The sequence below is a fragment of the Oncorhynchus nerka genome, linkage group LG4, assembly GCF_034236695.1.
Source record: "Oncorhynchus nerka isolate Pitt River linkage group LG4, Oner_Uvic_2.0, whole genome shotgun sequence".
Classification (NCBI taxonomy): Eukaryota; Metazoa; Chordata; class Actinopteri; order Salmoniformes; family Salmonidae; genus Oncorhynchus; species Oncorhynchus nerka.
This window is the reverse complement of record NC_088399.1, coordinates 100,942,885-100,962,884: the sequence shown is the minus strand read 5'-3', so window position 1 is coordinate 100,962,884 and position 20,000 is coordinate 100,942,885. Positions and strand designations below refer to the sequence as shown.

The following is a 20,000-nucleotide window of genomic DNA, read 5'->3' as shown; positions in this document are numbered from 1 at the left end:
CTCTCTCTCTCTCCCTCCTCTCTCTCTCTCTATCTCTCTCTCTCTCCCTCCTCTCTCTCTCTCTCTCTCTCTCTCTCCCTCCTCTCTCCCTCCTCTCTCTCTCTCCCTCCCTCTCTCTCTCTCTCTGTCTGTCTGTCTGTCTGTCTGTCTGTCTGTCTGTCTGTCTGTCTGTCTGTCTGTCTGTCTGTCTGTCTGTCTGTCTGTCTCTCTCTCTCTCTCTCTCTGTGTGTGTGTCTCTGTGTGTGTGTGTGTGTGTCTCTGTGTGTGTGTGTGTCTCTGTGTGTGTGTGTGTGTGTGTGTGTGTCTGTGTGTGTGTGTGTAGACTTGATCTTTCCCCAGATGACCTTATCAGTGAAAACAACATGGTCAAGTAAATCTCTAGAGTTTATTCACCCAGCAAAGGCCATGACCCACTAAACCAGACGTGTTAAAACGACTGTCTATTCTGTGGACCACACCGAGGCAGGGTGTTGTCTGTGTTTAAAAGGTCATTGACAATGGCACTTTTTAGGGTTTTTTTCACAGCGAGTGAGTGAACCCTCCCATCTCTCCCTTGTTTCTATTCATCACAATAAAGGGCCGAACTGTTGGATCCGGTTCGCAGGTCGTTTACTAACTCTGTCACCACCTTTCCTCACCAGTCCAAATGGTTCTGTGATTTATGTGTTCAGTGTTGAGTGGTGGTTGGTGGGATTTGTGGTTGGTGAGATTCCACACAAAAAAACATCAAGAGCCTAATGCCTTTGGACACTCCTACTCATTCCAGGGTTTCTATTTTATTTTTTAAAAACCATTTTCTACATTGTTGAATAGTAGTGTAGATGTCAAAACTATACAAAAAAAACATATAAGTTCCTCGGCATACACATCACAGACAAACTGAATTGGTCCACTCACACTGACAGCGTCGTGAAGAAGGCGCAGCAGCGCCTCTTCAACCTCAGGAGGCTGAAGAAATTCGGCTTGTCACCAAAAGCACTCACAAACTTCTACAGATGCACAATCGAGAGCATCCTGGCGGGCTGTATCACCGCCTGGTACGGCAACTGCTCCGCCCTCAACCGTAAGGCTCTCCAGAGGGTAGTGAGGTCTGCACAACGCATCACCGGGGGCAAACTACCTGCCCTCCAGGACACCTACACCACCCGATGTTACAGGAAGGCCATAAAGATCATCAAGGACATCAACCACCCGAACCACTGCCTGTTCACCCCGCTATCATCCAGAAGGCGAGGTCAGTACAGGTGCATCAAAGCTGGGACCGAGAGACTGAAAAACAGCTTCTATCTCAAGGCCATCAGACTGTTAAACAGCAATCACTAACATTGAGTGGCTGCTGCCAACACACTGTCATTGACACTGACCCAACTCCAGCCACTTTAATAATGGGAATTGATGGGAAATGATGTAAATATATCACTAGCCACTTTAAACAATGCTACCTTATATAATGTTACTTACCCTACACTATTCATCTCATATGCATATGTATATACTGTACTCTAGATCATCGACTGCATTCTTATGTCACTAGCCACTTTAACTATGCCACTTTGTTTACTTTGTCTACATACTCATCTCATATGTATATACTGTACTCGATACCATCTACTGTATGCTGCTCTGTACCATCACTCATTCATATATCCTTATGTACATATTCTTTATCCCCTTACACTGTGTATAAGACAGTAGTTTTGGAATTGTTAGTTAGATTACTTGTTGGTTATCACTGCATTGTCGGAACTAGAAGCACAAGCATTTCGCTACACTCGCATTAACATCTGCTAACCATGTGTATGTGACCAATAAAATTTGATTTGATTTGAAAAAAAAAGTAACCAAAAAAGTGTTAAACAAATCAAAATATATTTAATATTTTAAATTCTTCAAAGTAGCCACCCTTTGCCTTGATGACAGCTTTACACACTCCAGGTGTTCCAGGTGTTAGTCACCTGGAATGCGTTTCAATTAAAAGGTTGGCCTTGTTAAAAGTTAATTTGTGGAATTGATTTCCCTCTCAATGCGTTTGAGCCAATCAGTTGTTGTGTTGTGACAAGGTAGAAAAGGTACATGAATCCACGTGTGTTATTTCACAGTGTTGACGTCTTCACTATTATTCTACAATGTAGAAGATAGTCAAAAATAAAGACACACCCTGGTATGAGTAGGTGTGTCCAAACTTTTGACTGGTACTGTGTAAGAGACATAACCCCTGACCTCGCTGTTGATAAAAACAGGAAGCACCTGGACAGAAGTTTCCCTTCGGCACAGATCAGGGATCAGTTTACCTTTACCACAATACTAACCTGAGCCCCCCCCAACAACCCCCTCCCCTGGGGGACCATTTTGGTTTTTGCCCCAGCACTATACAGCTGATTCAAACAAGCAACTAATCGTCAAGCCTTGATCGTTTGTTTCAGCAGTGTACTGTTACAGCAGAAACCAAAACGTGCACCCCTCGGGGTGCAGAGGACCAAGTTTGGGAAAAGATGCCTTATAACCTCTGCTGGGAAAGCCTCTGAATACCTCCCTGTCTGGTCTTTATAGAGCCTTTGAATAACTCCCTGTCTGGTCTGTATTGAGCCTTTGAATACCTCCCTGTCTGGTCTGTATTGAGACACTGAATACCTCCCTGTCTGGTCTATATATAGCCTCTGAATACCTCCCTGTCTGGTCTTTATAGAGCCTCTGAATACCTCCCTGTCTGGTCTGTATAGAGCCTCTGAATACCTCCCTGTCTGGTCTGTATAGAGCCTCTGAATACCTCCCTGTCTGGTCTGTATATAGCCTCTGAATACCTCCCTGTCTGGTCTGTATTGAGACACTGAATACCTCCCTGTCTGGTCTATATATAGCCTCTGAATACCTTCCTGTCTGGTCTTTATAGAGCCTCTGAATACCTCCCTGTCTGGTCTGTATAGAGCCTCTGAATACCTCCCTGTCTGGTCTGTATAGAGCCTCTGAATACCTCCCTGTCTGGTCTGTATATAGCCTCTGAATACCTCCCTGTCTGGTCTGTATAGAGCCTCTGAATACCTCCCTGGCTGGTCTGTATATAGCCTCTGAATAATCCCTGTCTGGTCTTTATAGAGCCTCTGAATACCTCCCTGTCTGGTCTTTATAGAGCCTCTGAATACCTCCCTGTCTGGTCTGTATATAGCCTCTGAATACCTCTGTGTCTGGTCTGTATAGAGCCTCTGAATACCTCCCTGTCTGGTCTGGATAGAGCCTCTGAATACCTCCCTGTCTGGTCTATATAGAGTCTCTGAATACCTGAATATCTCCCTGTTTGGTCTGTATAGAGCCTCTGAATACCTCCATGTCTGGTCTGTATAGAGCCTCTGAATACCTCCCTGTCTGGTCTATACTGAGTCTCTGAATGACTCCCTGTCTGGTCTGTATAGAGTCTCTGAATACCTGAATACCTCCCTGTCTGGTCTGTATAGAGTATCTGAATGCCTCCCTGTCTGGTCTGTATTGAGTCTATGAATACCTCCCTGTCTGGTCTGTATAGAGTCTATGAATACCTCCCTATCTGGTCTGTATAGAGACTCTGAATACCTGAATACCACCCTGTCTGGTCTTTATAGAGCCTCTGAATACCTCCCTGTCTGGTCTGTATAGAGCCTCTGAATACCTCCCTGTCTGGTCGGTATTGAGTCTATGAATACCTCCCTGTCTGGGCTGTATAGAGTCTATGAATACCTCCCTGTCTGGTCTGTATAGAGCCTTTGAATACCTCCCTGTCTGGTCTGTATAGAGCCTTTGAATACCTCCCTGTCTGGTCTGTATTGAGACACTGAATACCTCCCTGTCTGGTCTATATATAGCCTCTGAATACCTCCCTGTCTGGTCTTTATAGAGCCTCCCAATACCTCCCTGTCTGGTCTGTATAGAGCCTCTGAATACCTCCCTGTCTGGTCTGTATAGAGCCTCTGAATACCTCCCTGTCTGGTCTGTATATAGCCTCTGAATACCTCCCTGTCTGGTCTGTATAGAGCCTCTGAATACCTCACTGGCTGGTCTGTATATAGCCTCTGAATAATCCCTGTCTGGTCTTTATAGAGCCTCTGAATACCTCCCTGTCTGGTCTGTATATAGCCTCTGAATACCTCCCTGTCTGGTCTTTATAGAGCCTCTGAATACCTCCCTGTCTGGTCTGTATATAGCCTCTGAATACCTCTGTGTCTGGTCTGTATAGAGCCTCTGAATACCTCCCTGTCTGGTCTTTATAGAGCCTCTGAATACCTCCCTGTCTGGTCTGGATAGAGCCTCTGAATACCTCCCTGTCTGGTCTATATAGAGCCTCTGAATACCTCACTGTCTGGTCTATATAGAGTCTCTGAATACCTGAATATCTCCCTGTTTGGTCTGTATAGAGCCTCTGAATACCTCCATGTCTTGTCTGTATAGAGCCTCTGAATACCTCCCTGTCTGGTCTATACTGAGTCTCTGAATGCCTCCCTGTCTGGTCTGTATAGAGTCTCTGAATACCTCCCTGTCTGGTCTGTATAGAGTCTCTGAATACCTGAATACCTCCCTGTCTGGTCTGTATAGAGTCTCTGAATACCTGAATACCTCCCTGTCTGGTCTGTATAGAGTATCGGAATGCCTCCCTGTCTGGTCTGTATTGAGTCTATGAATACCTCCCTGTCTGGTCTGTATAGAGTCTATGAATACCTCCCTGTCTGGTCTGTATAGAGTCTCTGAATACCTGAATACCTCCCTGTCTGGTCTGTGTAGAGTCTCTGAATACCTGAATAACTCCCTATCTGGTCTGTATAGAGACTCTGAATACCTGAATACCACCCTGTCTGGTCTTTATAGAGCCTCTGAATACCTCCCTGTCTGGTCTGTATAGAGCCTCTGAATACCTCCCTGTCTGGTCTTTATAGAGCCTTTGAATAACTCCCTGTCTGGTCTGTATTGAGCCTTTGAATACCTCCCTGTCTGGTCTGTATTGAGACACTGAATACCTCCCTGTCTGGTCTATATATAGCCTCTGAATACCTCCCTGTCTGGTCTTTATAGAGCCTCTGAATACCTCCCTGTCTGGTCTGTATAGAGCCTCTGAATACCTCCCTGTCTGGTCTGTATAGAGCCTCTGAATACCTCCCTGTCTGGTCTGTATATAGCCTCTGAATACCTCCCTGTCTGGTCTGTATTGAGACACTGAATACCTCCCTGTCTGGTCTATATATAGCCTCTGAATACCTTCCTGTCTGGTCTTTATAGAGCCTCTGAATACCTCCCTGTCTGGTCTGTATAGAGCCTCTGAATACCTCCCTGTCTGGTCTGTATAGAGCCTCTGAATACCTCCCTGTCTGGTCTGTATATAGCCTCTGAATACCTCCCTGTCTGGTCTGTATAGAGCCTCTGAATACCTCCCTGGCTGGTCTGTATATAGCCTCTGAATAATCCCTGTCTGGTCTTTATAGAGCCTCTGAATACCTCCCTGTCTGGTCTTTATAGAGCCTCTGAATACCTCCCTGTCTGGTCTGTATATAGCCTCTGAATACCTCTGTGTCTGGTCTGTATAGAGCCTCTGAATACCTCCCTGTCTGGTCTGGATAGAGCCTCTGAATACCTCCCTGTCTGGTCTATATAGAGTCTCTGAATACCTGAATATCTCCCTGTTTGGTCTGTATAGAGCCTCTGAATACCTCCATGTCTGGTCTGTATAGAGCCTCTGAATACCTCCCTGTCTGGTCTATACTGAGTCTCTGAATGACTCCCTGTCTGGTCTGTATAGAGTCTCTGAATACCTGAATACCTCCCTGTCTGGTCTGTATAGAGTATCTGAATGCCTCCTGTCTGGTCTGTATTGAGTCTATGAATACCTCCTGTCTGGTCTGTATAGAGTCTATGAATACCTCCCTATCTGGTCTGTATAGAGACTCTGAATACCTGAATACCACCCTGTCTGGTCTTTATAGAGCCTCTGAATACCTCCCTGTCTGGTCTGTATAGAGCCTCTGAATACCTCCCTGTCTGGTCGGTATTGAGTCTATGAATACCTCCCTGTCTGGGCTGTATAGAGTCTATGAATACCTCCCTGTCTGGTCTGTATAGAGCCTTTGAATACCTCCCTGTCTGGTCTGTATAGAGCCTTTGAATACCTCCCTGTCTGGTCTGTATTGAGACACTGAATACCTCCCTGTCTGGTCTATATATAGCCTCTGAATACCTCCCTGTCTGGTCTTTATAGAGCCTCCCAATACCTCCCTGTCTGGTCTGTATAGAGCCTCTGAATACCTCCCTGTCTGGTCTGTATAGAGCCTCTGAATACCTCCCTGTCTGGTCTGTATATAGCCTCTGAATACCTCCCTGTCTGGTCTGTATAGAGCCTCTGAATACCTCACTGGCTGGTCTGTATATAGCCTCTGAATAATCCCTGTCTGGTCTTTATAGAGCCTCTGAATACCTCCCTGTCTGGTCTGTATATAGCCTCTGAATACCTCCCTGTCTGGTCTTTATAGAGCCTCTGAATACCTCCCTGTCTGGTCTGTATATAGCCTCTGAATACCTCTGTGTCTGGTCTGTATAGAGCCTCTGAACACCTCCCTGTCTGGTCTTTATAGAGCCTCTGAATACCTCCCTGTCTGGTCTGGATAGAGCCTCTGAATACCTCCCTGTCTGGTCTATATAGAGCCTCTGAATACCTCACTGTCTGGTCTATATAGAGTCTCTGAATACCTGAATATCTCCCTGTTTGGTCTGTATAGAGCCTCTGAATACCTCCATGTCTTGTCTGTATAGAGCCTCTGAATACCTCCCTGTCTGGTCTATACTGAGTCTCTGAATGCCTCCCTGTCTGGTCTGTATAGAGTCTCTGAATACCTCCCTGTCTGGTCTGTATAGAGTCTCTGAATACCTGAATACCTCCCTGTCTGGTCTGTATAGAGTCTCTGAATACCTGAATACCTCCCTGTCTGGTCTGTATAGAGTATCGGAATGCCTCCCTGTCTGGTCTGTATTGAGTCTATGAATACCTCCCTGTCTGGTCTGTATAGAGTCTATGAATACCTCCCTGTCTGGTCTGTATAGAGTCTCTGAATACCTGAATACCTCCCTGTCTGGTCTGTGTAGAGTCTCTGAATACCTGAATAACTCCCTATCTTGTCTGTATAGAGACTCTGAATACCTGAATACCACCCTGTCTGGTCTTTATAGAGCCTCTGAATACCTCCCTGTCTGGTCTGTATAGAGCCTCTGAATACCTCCCTGTCTGGTCGGTATTGAGTCTATGAATACCTCCCTGTCTGGTCTGTATAGAGTCTATGAATACCTGAATACCTCCCTGTCTGGTCTGTATAGTGTCTCTGAATACCTCCCTGTCTGGTCTGTATAGAGTCTCTGAATACCTCCCTGTCTGGTCTGTATAGAGTCTCTGTATACCTCCCTGTCTGGTCTGTATTGAGTCTCTGAATACCACCCTGTCTGGTCTGTATAGAGTCTCTGAATACCTCCCTGTCTGGTCTGTATAGAGTCTCTGAATACCTCCCTGTCTGGTCTGTATAGAGCCTCTGAATACCTGAATACCTCCCTGTCTGGTCTGTATAGAGACTCTGAATACCTCCCTGTCTGGTCTGTATAGAGCCTCTGAATACCTCCCTGTCTGTTCTATATAGAGCCTTTGAATACACCCCTGTATGGTCTGTATAGAGCCTCTGAATACCTCCCTGTCTGGTCTGTATAGAGTCTCTGAATACCTCACTGTCTGTATAGCCTCTGAATACCTGAATACCTCCCTGTCTGATCTGTATAGAGACTCTGAATACCTCCCTGTCTGGTCTGTATAGAGTCTCTGAATACCTCCCTGTCTGGTCTGTATAGAGTCTCTGAATACCTCCCTGTCTGATCTGTATAGAGCCTCTGAATACCTCCCTGTCTGGTCTGTATAGAGTCTCTGAATACCTCCCTGTCTGGTCTGTATAGAGCCTCTGAATACCTGAATACCTCCCTGTCTGGTCTGTATAGAGACTCTGAATACCTCCCTGTCTGGTCTGTATAGAGCCTCTGAATACCTCCCTGTCTGTTCTATATAGAGCCTTTGAATACACCCCTGTATGGTCTGTATAGAGCCTCTGAATACCTCCCTGTCTGGTCTGTATAGAGTCTCTGAATACCTCACTGTCTGTATAGCCTCTGAATACCTGAATACCTCCCTGTCTGATCTGTATAGAGACTCTGAATACCTCCCTGTCTGGTCTGTATAGAGTCTCTGAATACCTCCCTGTCTGATCTGTATAGAGCCTCTGAATACCTGAATACCTCCCTGTCTGGTCTGTATAGAGACTCTGAATACCTCCCTGTCTGGTCTGTATAGAGCCTCTGAATACCTCCCTGTCTGTTCTATATAGAGCCTTTGAATACACCCCTGTATGGTCTGTATAGAGCCTCTGAATACCTCCCTGTCTGGTCTGTATATAGCCTCTGCATACCTCCCTATCTGTATAGAGTCTGTGAATACCTGAATACCTCCCTGTCGGGTCTGTATAGAGCCTCTGAATACCTCCCTGTCTGGTCTGTATAGAGTCTGTGAATACCTGCATACCTCCCTGTCTGGTCTGTATATAGCTTCTGAATACCTACCTGTCTGGTCTGTATAGAGCCTCTGAATAGCTCCCTGTCTGGTCTGTACAGATATTCCCATGTCTATCAAAGTATTCCCTGTATGTCTCTCCACTGACCGTATTCCTGGTATTCCCAGTATATCTCTAGCTCCTACCCTGTTCCTTGTATTCCCTCTATATCTTTCTCTCCTTACCATATTCCTGGTATTCCCTGTATATGTCTCTATCCTGTCCATATTCCTGGTATTCTCTCCTGACCATATTCCTGCTATTCCCTGTATATCTCTCTCTCCTGCCCATATTCTTGGTATTCCCTGCATATCTCTCTCTCCTGACCATATTCCTGGTATTCCCATTACATCTCTCTCTCCTGACCATATTCCTGCTATTCCCTGAATATATTTCTATCATGGCAGTTTCCTGGTATTCCCTGTTTATCTCTCTCTCCTGATAGTATTCCTGGTATTCCCTGTATGTCTCTCTCCCGACCATGTTCCTGGTATTCCCTGTATATATCTATCTTTCCTGACCATATCCCTGGTATTCCCTGTATATATATCTCTCTCTCTCCTGACCGTTTCTTGGTATTCCATGTATATCTCTCTCCTGACCATATTCCTGGTATTCCCTGTATATCTCTCTCTCCTGACCATATTCCTGGTATTCCCTGTATGTCTCTCCCTCCTGACCATATTCATGGTATTCTCTCCTGACCATATTCCTGGTATTCCCTGTTTATCTCTCTCTCCTGATAGTATTCCTGGTATTCCCTGTATGTCTCTCTCCCGACCATGTTCCTGGTATTCCCTGTATATATATCTATCCTTCCTGACCATATTCCTGGTATTCTCTCCTGACCATATTCCTGGTATTCTCTCCTGACCATATTCCTGGTATTCCATGTATATCTCCCTCTCTCTCCTGACCATATTCCTGGTATTCTCTCCTGACCATATTCCTGGTATTACATGTATATCTCTCTCCTGACCATATTCCTGGTATTCCCCGTATATCTCCCTCTCTCTCCTGACCATATTCCTGGTATTCCCTGTATATCTCCCTCTCTCTCCTGACCATATTCCTGGTATTCCCTGTATATCTCTCTCTCCTGACCATATTCCCGGTATTCCCTGTATATCTCTCTCTCCTGACCGTTTCCTGGTATTCCCTGTATATGTCTCTCTCCTGACCATATTCCTGGTAGTCCCTGTATATCCCCCTCTCTCTCCTGACCATATTCCTGGTATTCCCTGTATATCTCTCCCCTGACCGTATTCCTGGTATTCCCTGTACATCTCTCTCTCCTGACCATATTCCTGGTATTCCCTGTATATTTCTCTCTCCTGTCCATATTCCTGGTATTCCCTGTATATATCTCTCTCCTGACCATATTTCTGGTATTCCCTGTATGTCTCTCTCCTGACCATATTCCTGGTATTCCCTATATGTCTCTCTCCTGACCATATTCCTGGTATTCCCTATATGTCTCTCTCCTGACCATATTCCTGGTATTCCATGTATATCTCTCTCCTGACCATATTCCTGGTATTCCCCGTATATCTCCCTCTCTCTCCTGACCATATTCCTGGTATTCCCTGTATATCTCCCTCTCTCTCCAGACCATATTCCTGGTATTCCCTGTATATCTCTCTCTCCTGACCATATTCCTGGTATTCCCTGTATATCTCTCCCCTGACCGTATTCCTGGTATTCCCTGTACATCTCTCTCTATTGACCATATTCCTGGTATTCCCTGTATATATCTCTCTCCTGACCATATTTCTGGTATTCCCTGTATGTCTCTCTCCTGACCATATTCCTGGTATTCCCTGTATATGTCTCTCTCTCCTGACCATATTCCTGGTATTCCCTGTATATGTCTCTCTCCTGACCATATCCCTATTATTCCCTGTATTCCAGCTGGAGAGGTCCATCCAGGAAAACCTGCGTTCTGCAATGGAGGAGATGAAGAGGAACGCTGTTCACACCCAGACGGCGGCCATGTTGGAGATCGGGACCAACCTCCTCAGCAAATCAGCTGAGCAGACCCTCAAACTGACAGATGTGGAGACCAAGGTAAGCCAATCAGGTGGACCAGATCTGATCCTCTAACCTCTTCCATATGTAGATCAGCGTAGCATAGTGGTTAGAGCGTTGGACTAGTGACCGAAAGGATGCAAGATTGAGTCCACGAGCTGACAAGATTCAAATCTATCGTTCTGCCCCTGAACAAGCAGTTAACCCATTGTTCCTAGGCCATCATTGAAAAGAATAATTTGTTCTTAACTGACTTGCCTAGTTAAATGAAGTTAAAATCATACAAAGATGATGGGAACTGGACTGGTGATTATTCAGAGGTCTACAACGATGGTTGGAAATAACTACAGGAATTGGCAGGGTTTAGGTTCAACCCTGCAACGAAACACCCGATTCAACTTCCAATGTTGTTTCATGTGTTTTAGAGCAGACCAAGGTGTCCCAGGTGTCTCAGATGTTTTAGATCAGACCAAGGTGTCTCAGGTGTTTTAAATCAGACCAAGGTGCCCCAGGTGTCTCAGGTGTTTTAGAGCAGACCAAGGTGTTTTAGAGCAGACCAAGGTGTCCCAGGTGTTTTAGAGCAGACCAAGGTGTCCCAGGTGTTTTAGATCAGACCAAGGTGTCTCAGGTGTCTTAGATCAGACCAAGGTGTCTCAGGTGTCTTAGATCAGACCAAGGTGTCTCAGGTGTCCCAGGTGTTTTAGAGCAGACTAAGGAGTCCCAGGTGTTTTAGAGCAGACCAACGTGTCCCAGGTGTTTTAGAGCAGACCAACGTGTCCCAGGTGTTTTAGAACAGACCAAGGTGTCCAAGGTACCCCAGGTCTCTCAGGTGATTTAGAGCAGACCAAGTTGTCCCAGGTGTCTCAGGTGTTTTAGATCAGACCAAGTTGTCCCAGGTGTCCAAGGTACCCCAGGTCTCTCAGGTGTTTTAGATCAGACCAAGTTGTCCCAGGTGTCTCAGGTGTTTTAGATCAGACCAAGTTGTCCCAGGTGTCCAAGGTACCCCAGGTCTCTCAGGTGATTTAGAGCAGACCAAGTTGTCCCAGGTGTCTCAGGTGTTTTAGATCAGACCAAGTTGTCCCAGGTGTCCAAGGTACCCCAGGTCTCTCAGGTGTTTTAGATCAGACCAAGTTGTCCCAGGTGTCTCAGGTGTTTTAGATCAGACCAAGTTGTCCCAGGTGTCTCAGGTGTTTTAGATCAGACCAAGTTGTCCCAGGTGTCCAAGGTACCCCAGGTCTCTCAGGTGATTTAGAGCAGACCAAGGTGTCCCAGCTGTCTCAGGTGTTTTAGAGCAGACCAAGGTGTCTCAGGTGGTTTAGAGCAGACCAAGGTGTCTCAGGTGGTTTAGAGCAGACCAAGGTGTCTCAGGTGGTTTAGATTAGTTATCCCTGGTGTGATTTATTAATTAGGCCAGTTGTCCCTGGTGTGATTAATTGATTAGGCCAGTTGTCCCTGATGTGATTAATTGATTAGGCCAGTTGTCCCTGGTGTGATTAATTGATTAGGCTAGTTGTCCCCGGTGTAAGTCATTGATTAGGCCAGTTGTCCCTGGTGTGATTCATTGATCAGGCTAGTTGTCCCCGGTGTAAGTCATTGATTAGGCCAGTTGTCCCTGGTGTGATTAATTGATTAGGCTAGTTGTCCCCGGTGTGATTCATTGATCAGGCTAGTTGTCCCCGGTGTAAGTCATTGATCAGGCTAGTTGTCCCCGGTGTAAGTCATTGATTAGGCTAGTTGTCCCTGGTGTGATTCATTGATCAGGCTAGTTGTCCCCGGTGTAAGTCATTGATCAGGCTAGTTGTCCCCGGTGTAAGTCATTGATTAGGCTAGTTGTCCCCGGTGTAAGTCATTGATTAGGCTAGTTGTCCCCGGTGTAAGTCATTGATTAGGCTAGTTGTCCCCGGTGTAAGTCATTGATTAGGCTAGTTGTCCCCGGTGTAAGTCATTGATTAGGCTATTTATCCCTGGTTTCTTTGTAATTAGAATGAGATCCTGTGCCACTCCAGGACAAGGTGTGGTGACCGAGATGTTGGCCACTGCTCTGAGATTTGTTGTCCTTCAGCGGATACACTTTGATTGACATGCTGAGTTGAATTAGGTGACTGACCATCAGCCAGTTCAAACAGCCAACGTGGAGTCATAACACAGATGGTCCTTAGTTGTACCGTATTGCTGTTATGACAGGATGATGTGTTTTGGTATTATCACAAGTTCCTCTATCAGGCTCTCTCTCTCTCTCTGTCTCTCTCTCACACTCTCTCACTCTCTCTCTCTCTCTCTCTCTCTCTCTCTCTCTCTCTCTCTCTCTCTCTCTCTCTCTCTCTCTGGATCCATGATGTCCAAATATTTTAACTGGTTGGTTATCAGGCTAGCTGCTAAAATAAGATAAGATTGTAGGCCAGATTGCAATTGTCAAACTTTGCAAACTGATATTTGACGTTGTATAACAGGGGCCCTCCCTGTTTATCTAGCTGTTTCTGATGTGGAGCTGTTAAGAATGCAAATGCCCTCTTACTCAATAATCTCTGAGGAAGTAATGTAATCCAGATGTCTTGGTGTTAGATTAGAAAGAGATCCTTAACAGAATCTGGATCTTTAATGGTCTTTGTCAGGTAAATAAATAACTCCTCTTTTTTAACTCTTACCTATCTTTCTGTCCCTCCCTCCATCTTTCCATCTTTCCATCTTTCCCTCCCTCGCTCCCTCCCTCCCTCCCTCCCTCGCTCCTGCCCTCCCTCCTCCCCCTCACTCCCCCTCCCTCAACCCCCTCCCTCCCCCTCCCTCGCTCCCCCTACCTGCCTCCCTCCCTCGCTCCCCCTCCCTGCCTCCCTCCCCAGGTGCTGAACCAGACCAGTAGAATGGAGATTCAGCTGTTAGAGTATTCTCTGTTCACTAACCGTCTAGAGAAACACGTCCTCCAGCAGAATCAGGAGATCTCACGACTCAATGATAAAAGCAGGTACAGCCGCCCTATCCACCACTCTCTCAGAGGGCCCTATCCACCACACCCTCAGAGGGCCCTATCCACCACACCCTCAGAGGGCCCTATCCACCACAACCTCAGAGGGCCCTATCCACCACACCCTCAGAGGGCCCTATCCACCACTCTCTCAGAGGGCCCTATCCACCACACCCTCAGAGGGCCCTATCCACCACACCCTCAGAGGGCCCTATCCACCACTCCCTCAGAGGGCCCTATCCACCACACCCTCAGAGGGCCCTATCCACCACACCCTCAGAGGGCCCTATCCACCACGCCCTCAGAGGGCCCTATCCACCACTACCTCAGAGGGCCCTATCCACCACGCCCTCAGAGGGCCCTATCCACCACGCCCTCAGAGGGCCCTATCCACCACTTCCTCAGAGGGCCCTATCCACCACACCCTCAGAGGGCCCTATCCAACACACCCTCAGAGGGCCCTATCCACCACACCCTCAGAGGGCCCTATCCACCACACCCTCAGAGGGCCCTATCCACCACACCCTCAGAGGGCCCTATCAACCACTCCCTCAGAGGGCCCTATCCACCACACCCTCAGAGGGCCCTACCCACCACGCCCTCAGAGGGCCCTATCCACCGCGCCCTCAGAGGGCCCTATCCACCACGCCCTCAGAGGGCCCTATCCACCACTTCCTCAGAGGGCCCTATCCACCACACCCTCAGAGGGCCCTATCCAACACGCCCTCAGAGGGCCCTATCCACCACACCCTCAGAGGGCCCTATCCAACACGCCCTCAGAGGGCCCTATCCACCACACCCTCAGAGGGCCCTATCCACCACTCCCTCAGAGGGCCCCATACACCACGCCCTCAGAGGGCCCTATCCACCACGCCCTCAGAGGGCCCTATCCACCACGCCCTCAGAGGGCCCTATCCACCACACCCTCAGAGGGCCCTATCCACCACTTCCTCAGAGGGCCCTATCCACCACACCCTCAGAGGGCCCTATCCACCACACCCTCAGAGGGCCCTATCCACCACTCCCTCAGAGGGCCCCATACACCACGCCCTCAGAGGGCCCTATCCACCACACCCTCAGAGGGCCCTATCCACCACTACCTCAGAGGGCCCTACCCACCACGCCCTCAGAGGGCCCTATCCACCACGCCCTCAGAGGGCCCTATCCACCACACCCTCAGAGGGCCCTATCAACCACTCCCTCAGAGGGCCCCATCCACCACACCCCCCGAGGGCCCTAATCCAACACGCCCTCAGAGGGCCCTATCCACCACACCCTCAGAGGGCCCTATCCACCACTCCCTCAGAGGGCCCTATCCACCACGCCCTCAGAGGGCCCTATCCACCACGCCCTCAGAGGGCCCTATCCACCACGCCCTCAGAGGGCCCTATCCACCACACCCTCAGAGGGCCCTATCCACCACACCCTCAGAGGGCCCTATCCACCACACCCTCAGAGGGCCCTATCCACCACTTCCTCAGAGGGCCCTACCCACCACGCCCTCAGAGGGCCCTATCCACCACGCCCTCAGAGGGCCCTATCCACCACACCCTCAGAGGGCCCTATCCACCACTTCCTCAGAGGGCCCTACCCACCACGCCCTCAGAGGGCCCTATCCACCACGCCCTCAGAGGGCCCTATCCACCACACCCTCAGAGGGCCCTATCCACCACTTCCTCAGAGGGCCCTATCCACCACGCCCTCAGCAGGGAGGGAGAGAGGCAGCGTGTGTGAAAGAAATAACATCTGTACCTGCCAAGCCTGGGTTTTAATACTTTTAAAAAGTGTTCAAATACTTTGATCCTTCATTTTGGGTTAACTGTAGGCAGGGTTTATGCTTATGAGTTTTTTCCTATTGGTGTCGTAGCAACTGGCAAGCTAAATCTATCATAGTTATTAATTCTAATTGATTTCTAATAGTAATTGAATCAAGGTCTAACTTTTGCATGTGACAGTATACTCAATAAAGTTGTATTTTTCAAATGAAAAAAATAATAAATTGAAATACTGTCCCAATAATCTATAATTATTATTATTACATTGGAAAATATTGCAGATTTGGCTTTTTAAATTTTTTAAATGATTTTATTTTATTTAACCTTTATTTAACCTTTATTTAACCAGGAAGGGCTCATTGAGATTTAAAATCTCTTTTTGAAGAGCGTCCTGGCCAAGATAGCACCAAGTCATTACAAAAATGACAGAGAAACAACATGAAAAACTAGTAATCTTGTAAAAACCATAGAATTCACAAGAATATAACAAAATCAAAAACAGCAAATCATTGACAGATCAGGGGGACAAGTTCTTCCAGTTTAAAAGTATTTGGTAAGGCGTTCCAAGACGATGGTGCAGAGTACATAAAAGCCCTTTTACCAAATTCAGTTTGGACATTTGGAACAGTTAGCAGGATAAAGTCCAGCGAACGAAGAGACGACCCACCACATTTCTGAACAATAAAAATTCCCCAAATAAATAGGTAGTAAACCCAACATGTCTTTGTAAATAAAAGTATACCAGTGACTGAGCCTAGGAGTGACTAGAGAAGGCCAGCCAACCCTGGTATATAAAGTGCAGTGGTGTGTAATGTCTTTGTAAATAAAAGTATACCAGTGACTGAGCCTACGAGTAACTAGAGAAGGCCAGCCAACCCTGGTATATAAAGTGCAGTGGTGTGTAATGTCTTTGTAAATAAAAGTATACCAGTGACTGAGCCTACGAGTGACTAGAGAAGGCCAGCCATCCCTGGTATATAAAGTGCAGTGGTGTGTAATGTCTTTGTAAATAAAAGTATACCAGTGACTGAGCCTACGAGTGACTAGAGAAGGCCAGCCATCCCTGGTATATAAAGTGCAGTGGTGTGTAATGTCTTTGTAAATAAAAGTATACCAGTGACTGAGCCTACGAGTGACTAGAGAAGGCCAGCCAACCCTGGTATATAAAGTGCAGTGGTGTGTAATGGCTTTGTAAATAAAAGTATACCAGTGACTGAGCCTACGAGTGACTAGAGAAGGCCAGCCATCCCTGGTATATAAAGTGCAGTGGTGTGTAATGTCTTTGTAAATAAAAGTATACCAGTGACTGAGCCTACGAGTGACTAGAGAAGGCCAGCCAACCCTGGTATATAAAGTGCAGTGGTGTGTAATGGCTTTGTAAATAAAAGTATACCAGTGACTGAGCCTACGAGTGACTAGAGAAGGCCAGCCAACCCTGGTATATAAAGTGCAGTGGGTGTAATGGCTTTGTAAATAAAAGTATACCAGTGACTGAGCCTACGAGTGACTAGAGAAGGCCAGCCAACCCTGGTATATAAAGTGCAGTGGTGTGTAATGGCTTTGTAAATAAAAGTATACCAGTGACTGAGCCTACGAGTGACTAGAGAAGGCCAGCCAACCCTGGTATATAAAGTGCAGTGGTGTGTAATGGCTTTGTAAATAAAAGTATACCAGTGACTGAGCCTACGAGTGACTAGAGAAGGCCAGCCAACCCTGGTATATAAAGTGCAGTGGTGTGTAATGGCTTTGTAAATAAAAGTATACCAGTGACTGAGCCTAGGAGTGACTAGAGAAGGCCAGCCAACCCTGGTATACAAAGTGCAGTGGTGTGTAATGGCTTTGTAAATAAAAGTATACCAGTGACTGAGCCTAGGAGTGACTAGAGAAGGCCAGCCAACCCTGGTATATAAAGTGCAGTGGTGTGTAATGTCTTTGTAAATAAAAGTATACCAGTGACTGAGCCTACGAGTGACTAGAGAAGGCCAGCCATCCCTGGTATATAAAGTGCAGTGGTGTGTAATGTCTTTGTAAATAAAAGTATACCAGTGACTGAGCCTACGAGTGACTAGAGAAGGCCAGCCATCCCTGGTATATAAAGTGCAGTGGTGTGTAATGTCTTTGTAAATAAAAGTATACCAGTGACTGAGCCTACGAGTGACTAGAGAAGGCCAGCCATCCCTGGTATATAAAGTGCAGTGGGTGTAATGTCTTTGTAAATAAAAGTATACCAGTGACTGAGCCTACGAGTGACTAGAGAAGGCCAGCCATCCCTGGTATATAAAGTGCAGTGGTGTGTAATGTCTTTGTAAATAAAAGTATACCAGTGACTGAGCCTACAGTGACTAGAGAAGGCCAGCCATCCCTGGTATATAAAGTGCAGTGGTGTGTAATGTCTTTGTAAATAAAAAGTATACCAGTGACTGAGCCTACGAGTGACTAGAGAAGGCCAGCCATCCCTGGTATATAAAGTGCAGTGGTGTGTAATGTCTTTGTAAATAAAAGTATACCAGTGACTGAGCCTACGAGTGACTAGAGAAGGCCAGCCATCCCTGGTATATAAAGTGCAGTGGTGTGTAATGTCTTTGTAAATAAAAGTATACCAGTGACTGAGCCTACGAGTGACTAGAGAAGGCCAGCCAACCCTGGTATATAAAGTGCAGTGGTGTGTAATGGCTTTGTAAATAAAAGTATACCAGTGACTGAGCCTACGAGTGACTAGAGAAGGCCAGCCATCCCTGGTATATAAAGTGCAGTGGTGTAATGTCTTTAAATAAAAGCCTATACCAAAAGTGACTACCAGTGACTGAGCCTGACGAGTGACTAGAGAAGGCCAGCCAACCCTGGTATATAAAGTGCAGTGGTGTGTAATGGCTTTGTAAATAAAAGTATACCAGTGACTGAGCCTACGAGTGACTAGAGAAGGCCAGCCAACCCTGGTATATAAAGTGCAGTGGTGTGTAATGGCTTTGTAAATAAAAGTATACCAGTGACTGAGCCTACGAGTGACTAGAGAAGGCCAGCCAACCCTGGTATATAAAGTGCAGTGGTGTGTAATGGCTTTGTAAATAAAAGTATACCAGTGACTGAGCCTACGAGTGACTAGAGAAGGCCAGCCAACCCTGGTATATAAAGTGCAGTGGTGTGTAATGGCTTTGTAAATAAAAGTATACCAGTGACTGAGCCTAGGAGTGACTAGAGAAGGCCAGCCAACCCTGGTATACAAAGTGCAGTGGTGTGTAATGGCTTTGTAAATAAAGTATACCAGTGACTGAGCCTAGGAGTGACTAGAGAAGGCCAGCCAACCCTGGTATATAAAGTGCAGTGGTGTGTAATGGCTTTGTAAATAAAAGTATACCAGTGACTGAGCCTAGGAGTGACTAGAGAAGGCCAGCCATCCCTATAATATATGCAGTGGTGTGTAATGTCTTTGTAATTAAAAAATACCAGTGACTGAGCCTAAGTGACTAGAGAAGGCCAGCCATCCCTGGTATATAAAGTGCAGTGGTGTGTAATGTCTTTGTAAATAAAAGTATACCAGTGACTGAGCCTACGAGTGACTAGAGAAGGCCAGCCATCCCTTATAAAGTGCAGTGGTGTGTAATGTCTTTGTAAATAAAAGTATACCAGTGACTGAGCCTACGAGTGACTAGAGAAGGCCAGCCATCCCTGGTATATAAAGTGCAGTGGTGTGTAATGTCTTTGTAAATAAAAGTATACCAGTGACTGAGCCTACGAGTGACTAGAGAAGGCCAGCCATCCCTGGTATATAAAGTGCAGTGGTGTGTAATGTTGTAAATAAAAGTATACCAGTGACTGAGCCTACGAGTGACTAGAGAAGGCCAGCCATCCCTGGTATATAAAGTGCAGTGGTGTGTAATGTCTTTGTAAATAAAAAGTATACCAGTGACTGAAAGTGAAGAAGGCCAGCCATCCCTGGTATAAAGTGCAGTGGTGTGTAATGTCTTTGTAAATAAAAGTATACCAGTGACTGAGCCTACGAGTGACTAGAGAAGGCCAGCCATCCCTGGTATATAAAGTGCAGTGGTGTGTAATGGCTTTGTAAATAAAAGTATACCAGTGACTGAGCCTACGAGTGACTAGAGAAGGCCAGCCATCCCTGGTATACAAAGTGCAGTGGTGTGTAATGGCTTTGTAAATAAAAGTATACCAGTGACTGAGCCTACGAGTGACTAGAGAAGGCCAGCCATCCCTGGTATATAAAGTGCAGTGGTGTGTAATGTCTTTGTAAATAAAGTATACCAGTGACTGAGCCTACGAGTGACTAGAGAAGGCCAGCCATCCCTGGTATATAAAGTGCAGTGGTGTGTAATGTCTTTGTAAATAAAAGTATACCAGTGACTGAGCCTACGAGTGACTAGAAGGCCAGCCATCCCTGGTATATAAAGTGCAGTGGTGTGTAATGTCTTTGTAAATAAAAGTATACCAGTGACTGAGCCTACGAGTGACTAGAGAAGGCCAGCCATCCCTGGTATATAAAGTGCAGTGGTGTGTAATGTCTTTGTAAATAAAAGTATACCAGTGACTGAGCCTACGAGTGACTAGAGAAGGCCAGCCATCCCTGGTATACAAAGTGCAGTGGTGCGTAAATAAAAGGGTGTCAATTGATCTCAAACACTGAGCGGAAGCATT

At 46.5% G+C, this 20,000-nt stretch overlaps 1 protein-coding gene across 2 annotated transcripts in view; it reads left to right on the top strand.

The window, feature by feature from the left end:
- The window catches only part of LOC115125061 (angiopoietin-2-like), a 154,496-nt gene that overhangs the window by 5,378 nt on the left and 129,118 nt on the right, over nt 1–20,000 (top strand). For both annotated transcript variants that reach the window (XM_065018064.1, XM_065018062.1), the window contains 2 exons: nt 10,500–10,655; nt 13,454–13,575. In XM_065018064.1, the coding sequence (XP_064874136.1) occupies nt 10,500–10,655; nt 13,454–13,575 (278 nt within the window). The remainder of the gene's footprint in view (nt 1–10,499; nt 10,656–13,453; nt 13,576–20,000) is intronic.